Below are 15347 nucleotides of genomic sequence, written 5' to 3'. Positions count from 1 at the left end.
TGGGGATATATTGCTAGCAATATATCCCCAGCAATCATATTACCCCGTGTGTACACAGCATTAGAGTTTTTCTGAGAGTATATTCTAAAAGCTGGGACTCTCCCCTTTCTGATAACACTAGATACAAAGAACCAGAGATATCAACCTTCCAGAAGCCGGTCCCTGCTCCAGCTCCAAACATCTGGTGTACAGTTTTATATTTTTGTCAATGGATTGCTCTGGCTCCTGATCTCTGATCCCCAAGTTCCCAGCACCTCCTGAAAGTTGGGACTCTAGGTTTTTATACTATTGAAGGCTAAGAAATCTAATTCCAGATAATGGCAATATCTGCAGTCAAACAAGCTGCCCTTCCACCGGAAAATGATGAATATTAAGCCCACTCCATTATCCCTGCCACCCGTGGGACATCAGAGCTGCTGCTGATAGCACCCACCACCCCTAGGACGGGAGAATGGGTAAGGCCCCCTATGCATTGCTTTGCCCAGGGGCCCACACTGCTGTTAAGACAGCCCTGGTGTGAGTACCGTAGAACTAGTCACTGATATTGATATTGGAATCTGACCAGCCCAGAAAGCGCCAAAATGCTGTAGGATCAGCAGCGAATGTACTTGTACATGTAATGCATACTGCCTTTAAAATATATATATATTTTTAAATAAAACATAATTTAAATTACTTTTCTACCTTTGGAAGACTTTATTTGCATCTATGGGCCCGTTTGTAACTTTTAATAAATATAGGGGTCATTTACTAAGCTTTGGAGAAAGATAAAGGACCAGCCATGAAGCCCCTAACTGTCATGTTACTGGCATTTGGGCAAATGTATTAAGCCTTAAAAAGAGTTAAACACAAGAGTGATTAAGAATGATAAAAGCCCAGCGAATCAGCTACTAACTGACAATTTTCAAACACAGCCTATAACAAGACAGGACCTGATTGGCTGGACGCTCATCATTCTACCTTGCATTTGTCTTTTTTTAAGTCTTAAAGTGCCCATACACGGTACAGTTGTTGGGTGCAATGAGATGCGCACTCCCGTGCACATCCCATTGCACAGCTCAAAAAGTATGTGCTGCACATACTTTTTGTACTAGATTGCATCTCATTGCATTGGAAAATGTATGCGATGTGATGCGCTATATTTCAAATTGCATACAATTTAATACTAAATAATTTTTGTTCTCATATAGGCAACCTTCAAAGGCTGGATGGACATCATGTATGCAGCTGTGGACTCTAGGAATGTAAGTGAATTAAGCAGATGATCAGTATGTCAAATATCAAAATGAATTAATTGCTCAAAATATGGCTGTGACTAGGATTCAGTTTGTCTCTGTCTAATTAGAATTATATTTTTATTTATTTTATATATTTTTTTATTTTATGATTTAATTATTAAAAATTTAATTGTACAAAAATAAAATCTAATTATAATACAATTATAAAGGTAAAGGTTAAAGTAAAAGGGATGGTAGAGAGAAGACCGTGATTTAAGTGTGCTTGGCATAATGCTTCCATTTTAACTGAATTACACCCACAGCATGTTTCTCTCACACCCATAAAGATTTTGGGACCAATTCAGACCTGTTCGTTCGGGACGTATTTGGCCCCGTGTCCGATGGTGGGGGGGGTTGTGCATATGCATGCAGGAATATACGCATGTGCAAACTCCTGGAGCACACTGCTTAAGCAAGTATCACACTTGCCCAGCTGTTCGCTCCAGGAGGGGCGGGAATTGGGTGGCAGCCGGCGTTCACCTGGACATGCAGGTATGGCGATGCCTACTCGGAGCGGGCGGCGGACGCCACATGATGTTAGCGGCCTCCCCCTTTTCAGCGATCTGCATCTGATTATTACCGAAGGGGAGAGACATTATTAGATGGTGTGCGGCCAAAATGCATTAGGCTTCTACACACACAAAATAGATTGAGTGTATATACAGATGGAGCTGCTCTCTTTTGTTTCTGTCACCGGTGGCCATGGCCCCCCAGCGACGGTGGTGCGCATGTGTCTCCAACGCTCGCGCGCCCCATTGCCGACAATGGACATGCGAGCGTGTGAGATGCTGGTGCAACCACGTTCGCCAGATACTGATATCTGGCATGCTGGTGGCAACAGGGAGAGCGGCTCCATTTGCACCTGGCGCTAGATGACCAGATCACACAAATATTACGTTAAGAGCCACTCACCACAAAAAGACAAAAGGTAAAAACACACAGGTTCCAGGATATGTTCCCAGGCCTATGAGTTTTGCTGTTGCAAAAACGGGACTGATTATATGGAATTTTGCTTTTTGCATGCCTCAGCGTGGCTAATTGAATTTAGACCACTTACAAAAGCTTCCGATTGCAAATATGGACACCAATCTTGTTGGATCTTACTTGGCATTAATCTGATTTCTGGAACTCTAGCTAAATTCTTTGAATCTAACTAGCATTCAAATAACGTATGTCTCGGTGTCATGCATCTAAAACAACACATCTGAGAGGAAATTAATTATTGATAAATAGGGGGGAATTGAATTAGCCCTGTCTATGCTCCGTAAATCTACCCCTGAGAGTGCAATGATTTGTGAGATTCAGAAGAAGTCTGGTAAGGAACAGGCTGGTGTATTAACCCCTTCCCGACATTTGACGTACATTTACGTCATGGCCGGGATGTACTTCCCGACGCATGGCATAAATGTACGTCATGGCTTTAAACTGTCTATAGACGCGGTGACAGTTTGGAGATGTCTGCTGTCCCTGACAGCAGACATGTCCCAGCATGTCCAGGGGGGGCGGCGATGCCTCCCCCCCGTCGGCGATCGCTGTGATTGGCTGTTCAAATGTGAACAGCCAATTACAGTGTTTTCTGTGTACCGGCGAATAACGTTCGCCGGTGACACAGGGATCGGTGGTGATTGGTGCTGTAAAGTACAGCACCAATCACCACGGGGTGTAAGGATATACTGACCTGATCCTTGCAAATACTTACCTGATCACTGCTTGTAGCGTGCTGGATGCTTCCTGGATCTTGTGACTTCTTGTGACTTCCTGTGTTGTGCTGCTGCAGTGTGATAGAGTTATAGAGATAGAGAGAGATAGTGACAGAGAGTGCTATATTTTGTGTCTGCTGCCCCCCCCCCCCCCTGTTGTGCTGATCAGTATATCTGTGCTGATCAGCAACTTTTTGGGGGTGCTGGTTTTTTTTTTATATATATACAGCTGTGCTACGTGTGCAACTGACTGCTGCCCCCCCTTTTGTGCTGATCAGTATAAATTAACTGATCAGCAACTTTTTGGGGGTGCAGAGTTTTTTTTTTTATATATATACCTGTCAGTGCTGCTGCTGCAGTGTCATAGAGTGATAGATAGTGAGAGATAGAGAGAGAGATAGAGAGAGATAGTGACAGAGAGTGATAGAGAGTGCTATATTTTGTGTCTGCTGCCCCCCCTTTTGTGCTGATCAGTATATCTGTGCTGATCAGCAACTTTTTGGGGGTGCAGAGTTTTTTTTTTATATATATATACCTGTAAGTGCTGCTGCTGCAGTGTCATAGAGTGATAGATAGTGAGAGATAGAGAGATAGTGACAGAGAGTGATAGAGAGTGCTATATTTTGTGTCTGCTGCCCCCCCTTTTGTGCTGATCAGTATATCTGTGCTGATCAGCAACTTTTTGGGGGTGCAGGGGTTTTTTTTTTTTATATACCTGTCAGTTGCTGCCAGTTGCACTGTCAGTTGCACCAAAGGTTGTGCACCTGCTGCCCCTCACTGGTAATCAGTGTCGCATCAGTGATCACCTTTTTTTTTTTTTTGAGGGTGCTGTGGGGTCTTGGTCTTTTTTTAATTTTTTTTTTACACACACTGTGATTTTGTGGGTGTCCTGTGGCCACTGTGCGCTGATCAGTGACGTACATCACTGATCAGCTTTTTCGGCACAGGGTTGATCTATTTTTTTTTTTTTTTTGATCAAATTCCTGTTGCCTTTAAGCGCTGTTCAGTGACGGACGTTACTGACCAACATCTGTGCTCAATTTTTGGCGCAGGACCTTTTTTTTTTTTTTTTTTTCTGCACTACATACACACTACACACTACATACCCCCCGGGTTGAAATAAAGTTTGTACCCCCCCTACACTATACACGTGTTGAAACATTTCACTACCAGAAACACAAAAATTAAAAATGGCATCCCAAATGTCATCCCAAATGTCATCCCAGTCATCCAGAAGAATGTATTCAGCGGAGGAGGCATATGCCATGATTGCCTCTGACTCTGACACAGCCAGTGATGCAAGCGGGGAATTTGAAGGATTCATCTTAAGCTCCTCTTCCTCCTCTAGTGATGAGGGACCCCCTCAAAGACGCCCCCGTAGAGCAGCTGAGACCCCCCCCCCAATAATTGATCTCGTATGGACCCCACCACCAGACAATTTTGAGCCCCAGGTTCCTGAGTTTTTGGCCATCCCAGGAATCCAATTTGATTCCACAGGTCTCAGAGAAATTGACTTTTTCAAATTATTTTTCTCTGATGATTTTATAAATTTAATGGTGGACCAAACTAATTTATATGCCCAGCAGTTTATTGCTCAAAACCCCACGTCATCATTTGCTAGGTGGACTCCTGTAGATGCAGTAGAGATGATGACATTTTGGGGTCTGGTGTTTCATATGGGCATAGTAAAAAAGCCAGAAATTAGGCAATATTGGAGTACAGATGTTCTGTACAGCACCCCACTTTACCGTATGGCCATGACCCGGACTCGTTTTGAGTTAATCCTTAAATTTTTGCATTACAACGATAATGCACAGTGCCCACCCAGAGATGATCCCACCTTTGACCGGCTATTCAAAGTCAGGCCGGTCATTGATCATTTCAGTGCCAAATTTGCAGAGATGTACATCCCAGATAAATTCATTTGCATAGACGAGTCCCTTATACATTTTAAAGGAAGGGTTAAATTCCGCCAGTACCTTCCCAATAAGAGGGCAAGGTATGGCATAAAAATGTATAAGATGTGTGAAAGCACCTCAGGGTACACCCACAGGTTTAGGGTATATGAAGGGAAGGATTCAAGAATTGAACCGCCAGAATGCCCCCCCTCCCTCGTAGGTGTTAGTGGAAAAATTGTCTGGGATTTAGTGCACCCCTTCCTGGATAAAGGTTATCACCTCTATGTGGATAACTTTTACACTAGCATCCCCCTGTTTAAGGCCCTTGGTTCAAGAGGTACAGCAGCTTGCGGTACTGTGCGCAAGAACCAAAGAGGCCTCCCAAAAACGCACATTGCCCAAGTAATGAGAAGGGGTGAAAGCAGGGCACAATCCACCGAAAATATGTTGTTGGTCAAATATAAGGACAAGAGGGATGTCCTTATACTGACAACAATTCACGGAGACAGTACCACCTCCGTCCCTGTACGAGGTACCAGTACCCACACCTCAAAACCTAATTGTATCCTGGATTACAATAAGTACATGGGCGGAGTGGATCTTTCAGATCAGGTACTGAAGCCGTACAGTGCCCTGCGGAAAACAAAAATCTGGTACAAGAAGCTGGCCGTGTATATCATCCAGATGGCACTGTATAACGCTTACGTGCTATTCCGTTCTACCAGCCAGAGGGGGACATTTATGCACTTTCAAGAGGAAGTCATAAAGGGCCTAATATTTGGGAACCAGCAGGCAGAGGGCCCCAGTACTTCTAGTACTGGCCCCCATATTGTACCAGGGCAGCATTTTCCTGATGAAATCCCCTCCACTGGAAAAAAGGGCAGGACACAAAAAAGGTGCAAAGTTTGCTATAAAAAGGGAATAAGAAAGCAAACTATTTTCCAGTGTGACACTTGCCCTGACAAACCCGGCCTATGTATAAAGGAGTGTTTTAAAATATACCACACATCTATGGATTATTAGGTTCATCATTTCACCGTGCTTCGGGGGTCTTGCTAATGCCACATAGCACCCACCATTCATTCCACCAGAATCTGAGCCGCAAAATCCAAAAATCACTCCTTCCCTTCTGAGTCCTGCCATGCACCCAACTGGTATTTTTTGGTCACATGTGAGGCATTGCCGTACTCGGGAGAAATTGGGGCACATATTTTGGGGGTGCTTTTTCTCCTTCATACCTTATGAAAATGAAAAATTTTGAGCCAGAACTGCATTTTTGTGTAAAAAAATGTAATTTTTCATTTGCACAGCCCAGTTGTATCAAAATTGGTGAAACCCCTGGGGGTTTGAAATGTACACTATACCCCTAGATGAATTCCCTGAGGGGTGTAGTTTGCAAAATGGGGTCACTTGTGGGGGGGTTCCACTGTATTGGTGCTTTGGGGGTCTTGCTAATGCGACATAGCACCCACCAACATTCCACCAGAATCTGTGCTGCAAAATCCAAATATCACTCCTTCCCTTCTGAGTCCTGCCATTTTTTGGTCACACATGAAGCATTGCCGTACTCGGGAGAAATTGGGGCACAGATTTTGGGGTGCTTTGTCTCCTTCATTCCTTGTGAAAATGAAAAATTTTGAGCCAGAACTGCATTTTTGTGTAAAAAATTTAATTTTTCATTTTCACTGCCCAGTTGTACCACAATTGGTGAAACCCCTGGGGGTTTGAAATGTACATTATACCCCTAGATGAATTCCCTGAGGGGTGTAGTTTGCAAAATGGGGTCACTTGTGGGGGGCTTCCACTGTATTGGTGCTTTGGGGGTCTTGCTAATGCGACATAGCACCCACCAAAATTCAACCAGAATCTGAGCTGCAAAATACAAAAATCACTCCTTCCCTTCTGAGTCCTGCCATGCACCCAAATGGTATTTTTTGGTCACATGTGAGGCATTGCCGTACTCGGGAGAAATTGGGGCACAGATTTTGGGGTGCTTTGTCTCCTTCATTCCTTGTGAAAATGAAAAATTTTGAGCCAGAACTGCATTTTTGTGTAAAAAATTTAATTTTTCATTTTCACTGCCCAGTTGTACCACAATTGGTGAAACCCCTGGGGGTTTGAAATGTACATTATACCCCTAGATGAATTCCCTGAGGGGTGTAGTTTGCAAAATGGGGTCACTTGTTCCTAACTTTTAGCATCTTATGGTGCCTAGAAACCTACATGGTGCCTAAAAAATAATCTCATAAAAAGGAGGCTCCAAAATCAAGTAGGTGCTCCTTCTATTATGAAGCCTGTGGTTTGGTCAACGTGCACACTAGGGCCACATATAGGATATTTATGAAAACAAAAGAATTGGGGGAATCAATTTTTAGTCACATTTCTCTAGTAAAATGTACTGTGTTCCTTAGAAAAATGTATTAAAATTGAAAATCTGCAAAAAAAATTAAATTTTGAAATTTCACCTACACATTGTTTTAATTCCTGTGAAACACCTAAAGGGTTAACAAACTTCCAAAATGCTGTTTTGAATACTGTGAGGGGTGCAGTTTTTGAAATGGCATCATTTATGGGGGTGTCTCACATACAAGTCCCTCAAAGTCACATCAGAACTGAACTGGTCCCTAAAAAAATCAGTGTTTGAAATTTTCTTGAAAATTTGAGAATTTGCTATTCATATTTTAAGCCTCCTAGTGTCCAAAAAAATTAAAAGGAGGTTGAAATAATGATGGCAACATAAAGTAGACATATGGTCTATGTTAGTTATTAACTATTTTGAGTGGTATGATTATTTGTCTCACAAGCAGAAAATTTAACATTTTGAAAATTGCAAAATTTTCCATTTTTTTACGACATTTTGGTATTTTTCACAAAAAAACACAGACTGTATCGACGAAAATTTACCACTAACTTGAAGTACAATGTGTCACGAGAAAACAATCTCAAAATCACTGGGATAAGTAAAAGCAAAAAAAAGTTATCCCCACTTAAGTGATACATGTCAGATTTGAAAAAAAGGGCTCTGTCAGGAAGGCAAAAACAGGCTGCGGCGGGAAGTGGTTAAAGTCCTAATGCAGCTAACTGGACAGACATATAGATATATATATATATTCATTATTTTCAAGTGTCATTACGTTCCTCAGGGTATACCAGCAGAATAAAATAATATGCCACTGGTAGGGTTTAAGTTGGGTACTTTTGCATTGCCTAAAACAGAGATTTTTCAATTTGATGTTCTGCATTTGGGAGATGAAACAACACTTTATTACTGTGGTTAGGTAGTATGCACTCTGTAATTAAGGGAATTATCCTGTGCAATATGTTCTCAGTAAGCTTATTATATTTATACATTCCCTGTTTTCTTGTTACAGATTGAGGATCAACCCGTGTATGAAATAAACTTGTACATGTATTTGTATTTTGTCATATTCATCATTTTTGGTGCGTTTTTCACTCTAAACTTGTTTATTGGTGTCATCATAGACAACTTTAACCAGCAAAAGAAAAAGATAAGTATTGAAGGGACTTGTCTAGTATTTTTATGTTAAGCATAGTAAGGGGGTATATTTAATGTTGGGCCACGACTGTCATGCTGGCCCAACAGCCATGACCCTGTCCCGTTCTCGGTCTGCTCAACTGAGAATTTACAGGCGGGATTCAATGTCCCGCCTGCCGCGGGTCGAGAAGGGGGCATGGCCACGAGAAGCGGCCTGGGAATCGAGCTGTGGCCGGGAGCTCTGCAATTCCCATCCGTTCTCGGCAGAATGAGCCCGACTGCTTGTGAAGTCGGTCTCGTTCTGCCGAGATCATCTGTTCAATGTTGTCGGGGAAGACCACATTGAATAGGGCCCCGCAGCCATCTCCCCCCGTCGGGAATGGCTGCGGGAGGATTTAATATCCCCCTAGGACTTCCGAAAATAACTTCTAACACTGCACCAGTTTAGTTATTGTTAGATGACTATGACAGAGCTTCATAGTGTTTTTAGCACTCCCTATAATGCTTTTCTGTAAGAACTATTGTGCAGAGCCAACATGGAGGTTGAACTAGTTCCACCTCACCATTACAGGTGGTAGAACTACCCGTCCGCCCACACTTCAACCCCTGCTTGCATGCCTCCACTATACCCTGGACAAATGCTGCAGGCTAACACAAGAAAAAAAAAAAACAATTGCCCGTTTTGTTTCCTTAGTACCATAGATTATTAATTCTATAGAGTGGAGGGTAGTGCTGCGCTCAATCTATGGCTAAACTCTATGTGATACACTTTGCTCTGATTTGTAATTCAATTATATCTGACACAATGTTTATTGTAACAAATTTTACTTAAAATGTTGTCAGGTATTGAAATTGACAAGCATGCAGTACTGTGGTCTTAACACTTCAAAAATATGCACTAGTTGTAAACCACTGTGCAAGATCTGCAGTATTATCTCCCAGTCTGTATGTCCGTTAAAAAGTCTCAATGTCCCAATTTGCACTTATTTCAAAACAAACTGCAAAAACTGCAGGATAATGAATCTCAGTTTTTTAGTTTTTTACTAGACTCTGTCTGAGGCGTCCCAACAAACAGTGGTCTAGTTGGCAAGTTAGCACAAGTCTTCGGGTACCCCTTTTACGTGTTGATTTTCTCAAATGGGTTTTCGGAGGGGGGGGGGACCGGTGCAGCTTAGGGTGCCGGTGTCAGACTCGCTGCTGTACGGGATTGTGACAGTGATGTACGAGTGCTGTAGCGCTCCGTATCTCACATGCCGCTCTCTCCGTTAGCTGCGGTGACTAAGGGCAGCGCGGTAAGTGTTTGGGGCAGCTGGTCGCCGCCGTCGACACCGCCTCGCTTTTCCGCCCGGGGGAACCTCCTGCCTCACAGTACTCTGTGAGGCAGGAGGTTCCCCCGGGCGGAAAAGCGAGGCGGTGTCGACGGCGGCGACCAGCTGCCCCAAACACCTACCGCGCTGCCCTTAGTCACCGCAGCTAACGGAGAGAGCGGCATGTGAGATACGGAGCGCTACAGCACTCGTACATCACTGTCACAATCCCGTACAGCAGCGAGTCTGACACCGGCACCCTAAGCTGCACCGGTCCCCCCCCCCCTCCGAAAACCCATTTGAGAAAATCAACACGTAAAAGGGGTACCCGAAGACTTGTGCTAACTTGCCAACTAGACCACTGTTTGTTGGGACGCCTCAGACAGAGTCTAGTAAAAAACTAAAAAACTGAGATTCATTATCCTGCAGTTTTTGCAGTTTGTTTTGAAATAAGTGCAAATTGGGACATTGAGACTTTTTAACGGACATACAGACTGGGAGATAATACTGCAGATCTTGCACAGTGGTTTACAACTAGTGCATATTTTTGAAGTGTTAAGACCACAGTACTGCATGCTTGTCAATTTCAATACCTGACAACATTTTAAGTAAAATTTGTTACAATAAACATTGTGTCAGATATAATTGAATTACAAATCAGAGCAAAGTGTATCACATAGAGTTTAGCTATAGATTGAGCGCAGCACTACCCTCCACTCTATAGAATTTAACCCTTGGGATACAGTCAGATCCCAAAGTGCTCTCGCAGCTCATCACCCCCAACCCTTTTCAGTGCGCAGGTATTACCAAAATTGTATAGATTATTAATTGTATTTATTTTTTGGTAATACATGTGATTTTGCTGCTCTTTACTGCAAATTATGAAGATATTTGATATCACAAAGTAGTTTTTTTTTACAGGTCATGGAAGTCACAGGTGACTTGTATTATTTGCGATAACTGTATTTATCCCATTATAAAAAATTTTTTTTTACAAAGTGACACCTATACACCCAAAAAATGTGTAGCAAGCATAGATAGGGTTTCCCAATGAGTCAGAAGAAATTACTAGTTATACTACTAGACAGTAGGCTGTGTCTATGTGTCTTATAATTTACATGCTGTATACATATGGTTGTTGAAACAACCTAAGCACCCTGATATGTCATGTAACCTTTTTCTACTACATTCCCTACATTTATGCTGTATACACAGGACCATTGATACTCTGTCAGAGGTGTAACTCTAGGAGGCAATGGAGTCATGTGACACTGGGCTCCTGCTCCCAAGGGGCACCTCCCCTCCCCTGCAGGTTTGAATCAGTTAATTGATAGTCATCAATATCTCTTCTGTGGCTGACTCCATCTCCTAGTAGGACCTTAGACGTCACACACTCTTACATAATTTTTTGCAAGTGTCACACTCTGTATGTTAAGAATAAAGAGAGTGTGACATCTAAGGTCCTACAGGATAGGGAGTCCGCCACAGAAGGAATATTGACAGCTATCAATGAACTTTGTCCGGTTGCACTAGAAGTAAATACCTTACTGATTGAGCTATTTGCTCATGCATAGGAAGCATGCAAATTCTAGCTATATGAAGTTAGTACACTACATACTGTAGCTCTGCCTAATACTAATGCTTTTGAACTAACAATTATAGTCAGAATGTGGACACTTACAGAGCTGGAGAAAATAGCACCATCACTATGGTATCTGCTAAGAAACCAGCCTTGCTGCACTTTTTCTTGGTATCAGTGAGCATGGTGACTAAAGTGTGAAAATCAAAGTAGACCCTCCACTGTAATGGCTCTGTATACAGAGTAGTCTACACCTAAGCAAAATTGCAGTTATCTAATATATTACAGTGTGTGTCCATTTTTAAGGGCTGGCATGCAATGCGGTCTGAGTCCAGTAACCGTGTGGAATACTGGCCTAGCGCTGAGTCATTTACAAGGCAAAACCATATCTTGTAAATGAGTTCCCGCATGGCTGCTGGATTCGCCTCAGATTACATCCAGTCCATGTGTAGGAGGGATGGAACAGAGGGTAATAAACATGTTTTTTATCTTATACTTTGGAGGAAAAGATATCTTCATGACAGAAGAACAGAAAAAATACTACAACGCTATGAAAAAACTTGGGTCAAAGAAGCCAGTGAAACCAATTCCTAGACCAGAGGTAAAATAGTTCTTGTGTATACTTGTATATGCACATGTGCTACAAGACATTGAATAAGAATGTTCAGCAAAAAGCAACTACAGCAGTGTAAGACCAAACCCACTTGCCTATGTCACATTCTGCGATGGAAACCATTAGAGACCATTATCAGGCACTGGGTATGGGAGGCACCATAGCAAACTTTGCACAAAGGCCTATGCTCTCAATATCAGTGCTAGCTTGCTATATTCCGTATACAGTCGCTATGCTACTAATTAACCTAGATTTTAAAGTCAATTGGGGTATTCAATTAATCCAGTTTTTTTGTCTAAGAGACAAATCAGCACTTATCTCTGTTATTTTTTAATGGGAAATGGGGATTCACCCTATTCAACTGGCGGGCCAATTTTTCGCCTAGGTAATCTATTTGAAAGTGGTGAAAAACATCTGGATCGCCAAAAGAGCCGCCAATCCATGTGTTTTTGACAGCGAAATTGCTGCAGTTTCAACGCTTTTAGATGCATTTTTACGACCATGCACTTTTCATTCAACAAAAAAAAACTGAAAAGACATTGGAGGAAAATACCTTCAATAGCAATGAAAATGGCCACAATTGAATAGTTGGGGGTTGCATTTGTTCTGTTTTCTTTGCCTATGTGAAATAATTGGCACTAATTGATCACCCCTAATTTATTTAAAATCAGAATTCCAATTTTTTTTAAAGTCCTAAAGTAATATTTTTCCTGCCGTAGCCTCCAGTTTCCATGGTTGTAACGCAGCATTAATAGGTGTTCTCATTTGCTTTGCCAATATCCTTAACATACTCTTCTTTTCTTCTTTCTATTCCTGCCATGCTGTCTGTCTAACTCTCCTATGAAACACAAATGTTGCAGAACGCAGTTCAAGGGGTCGTCTTCGATTTTATCACAAAACAAGCCTTTGACATTGTTATTATGATTCTGATTTGCCTCAACATGGTCACAATGATGGTAGAAACAGATGATCAGAGTGAACAGAAAATAGGCATACTCTTCAAGATCAACCTTGTGTTCATCGTCATCTTCACTACCGAGTGTGTACTTAAAATGTTTGCTCTAAGATATTACTTCTTTACCATTGGATGGAATATTTTTGACTTTGTGGTGGTTATTCTTTCAATAGCTGGTAAGTATAAGTCCTGTATTAGTACATATACTGACATGCTTCACCTATTCATTTCTAAATTCAAGGCATACAAACTAATGGAAAACAGTGCAGAGTATGCAGAAAGCACACAAACAATAATGTTTATTATTTTTATTCCCAAGCTCTCTACAAACCTTTTTATTTTGTTTATGTTCCATAATACCACAAGGTTAATTGGGTAATGCTTGTGGTTTGTCCCAAGTAACCTTTTGGTCTACCACAAAAACTTTCAAGTCCACCGTCTAGTCAGGCTCAACAGCCCTAGGGCTAGTAGCAGATCCAATGGTGAGCCACTTTAAAATAAGAACATTAACATCGTTCAACATTCAATGTAGACCATTTTTTAATTAAAAAATAAAATTAATTTAAACCAGACTGTTTGAATTGCAAAAAAAAATTTGGACTGCAAAAGGTTAAGGTTCCCAAAATTATAGTTCTATGGGGACAGCTCAGCAGAGCTACTGCATGGCTCAAAGAGCCCGGGCTGGTTATGCTTAGGAGGGGGGACACCACACAAATTTTGTATACATTATTAAGCCTTTCTTTAGATTGTACACAAAAAAAGCACTGCATGGATCTGGCTGATCTGTGCATGGTTCTCCAAACAATTGCTTGTAGAAAGTCTTGCTCACTGCTCAATTAATTCATATATATGTGTCCTGTCGTAATTTTCATTCGTATCTGAGCAAACTCTGCCAGGTCTTGTGTTAAGTAAATTACCGAGTTGTATTCTTTGGAAAAACTACAATCTTAAATGTTCATGAATGATAGTAAACTTCTCCTATGTTCTCCAGTGAGCATCATGCATAAGATTACAAGATACAGGCACATTTATATGAGTATATGATTTCAGGAATGTAATGCAAAACAAATTAATGTCGTTTTTATGATTTTTTTTCCCAGGAATTGTCCTCTCAGACCTCATAGCGGAGTACTTTGTCTCTCCCACACTTTTCAGAGTGATCAGACTTGCCCGAATAGGAAGGGTTCTTCGACTTATTAAAAGTGCTAAAGGAATACGGACACTGCTCTTTGCTCTAATGATGTCTCTTCCAGCCCTGTTCAATATTGGGTTGCTCCTGTTCTTAGTTATGTTTATATATTCAATATTTGGAATGTCCAACTTTGCTTATGTGAAGAAGGAATCTGGAATTGATGATATGTTTAATTTTGAGACGTTTGGAAATAGTATGATTTGCTTATTCATGATTACCACATCAGCTGGATGGGATGGGCTTTTGAATCCAATACTTAACAGCAGCCCTCCAGATTGTGACCTTCACTATGAGAACCCTGGGACGGCAGTGCACGGAAACTGTGGGAATCCATCCATGGGTATTATGTTCTTTTGCAGCTACATCATTATTTCTTTTCTCATTGTTGTCAATATGTACATTGCCATTATCCTGGAGAACTTCAATGTGGCTACAGAGGAAAGCAGTGAACCTCTCTGTGAGGATGATTTTGAGATGTTTTATGAAACTTGGGAAAAGTTTGATCCCGATGCAACTCAGTTTGTTGAATACAGCCGGATGTCAGACTTTGTAGATACCCTACAAGATCCGTTACGAATCCCAAAACCCAATAAAATAAAACTAATTACCTTGGACCTCCCCATGGTAACTGGAGATAAGATACACTGCCTGGACATATTATTTGCACTGACTAAAGAGGTTTTGGGAGACTCAGGAGAAATGGATGCTTTAAAAGCATCAATGGAAGAAAAGTTTATGGCGGCTAATCCCTCAAAAGTGTCGTATGAGCCCATTACCACCACTATGAAAAGAAAACAGGAAGAAGTCTGTGCCATCAAAATCCAGAGAGCATTCCGGAGACACCTCCTCAAGCGCTCTGTAAAACAGGCTTCCTACGTCTACCGCCACAGCCAGGATTTGGACGCGGCAGTCAGTGACCCTCCTGAGAAAGAAGGCCTGGTAGCGGAGAGAATAAACTCAGCATATGGACAATATGTAGAGGAAGGAGGAACGAATGGCGTTCAGAGATCGCGATCTACAAACAGATACTCTCGAGGCAGTGGAGACGATGTAAGGGGAACAATTATGTAAATAAATACTCAACAGAGATAAACTTTGGGGAGATAATTTTTACTGTATATTAGTCAGGTAGTGAGGTCAATATTATATATAAAGAATGAAAACGTACTCATGTAATCTGAGACATAAGCCATTATCAGGATTCTGGTGGCAAGAAGGAAGCTGTAAATAGTCATTAGGCAATACTCAATGAAGGAGGGGCAATTGGGCCTAGCTCTCTTGTCGAAAAAATTTATTCTTTATAATCCCTAGCTGCCTTTTATTCTAACCA

At 41.6% G+C, this 15347-nt stretch overlaps 1 protein-coding gene across 1 annotated transcript in view; it reads left to right on the top strand.

Moving 5' to 3' along the window:
* The window catches only part of SCN4A (sodium voltage-gated channel alpha subunit 4), a 122910-nt gene extending 107799 nt beyond the window's left edge, over positions 1-15111 (top strand). The window contains exons 21-25 of the mRNA XM_083146942.1: positions 1191-1244; positions 8247-8384; positions 11754-11858; positions 12731-13001; positions 13926-15111. Of these exons, the coding sequence (XP_083003068.1) occupies positions 1191-1244; positions 8247-8384; positions 11754-11858; positions 12731-13001; positions 13926-15088 (1731 nt within the window). The 3' untranslated portion in view covers positions 15089-15111. The remainder of the gene's footprint in view (positions 1-1190; positions 1245-8246; positions 8385-11753; positions 11859-12730; positions 13002-13925) is intronic.
* Positions 15112-15347: the final 236 nt, after the last annotated feature.

The sequence above is a fragment of the Crinia signifera genome, chromosome 6 (assembly GCF_055691185.1).
Source record: "Crinia signifera chromosome 6, ASM5569118v1, whole genome shotgun sequence".
Lineage (NCBI taxonomy): Eukaryota > Metazoa > Chordata > Amphibia > Anura > Myobatrachidae > Crinia > Crinia signifera.
This window is presented reverse-complemented; position numbering and strand designations above follow the sequence as displayed.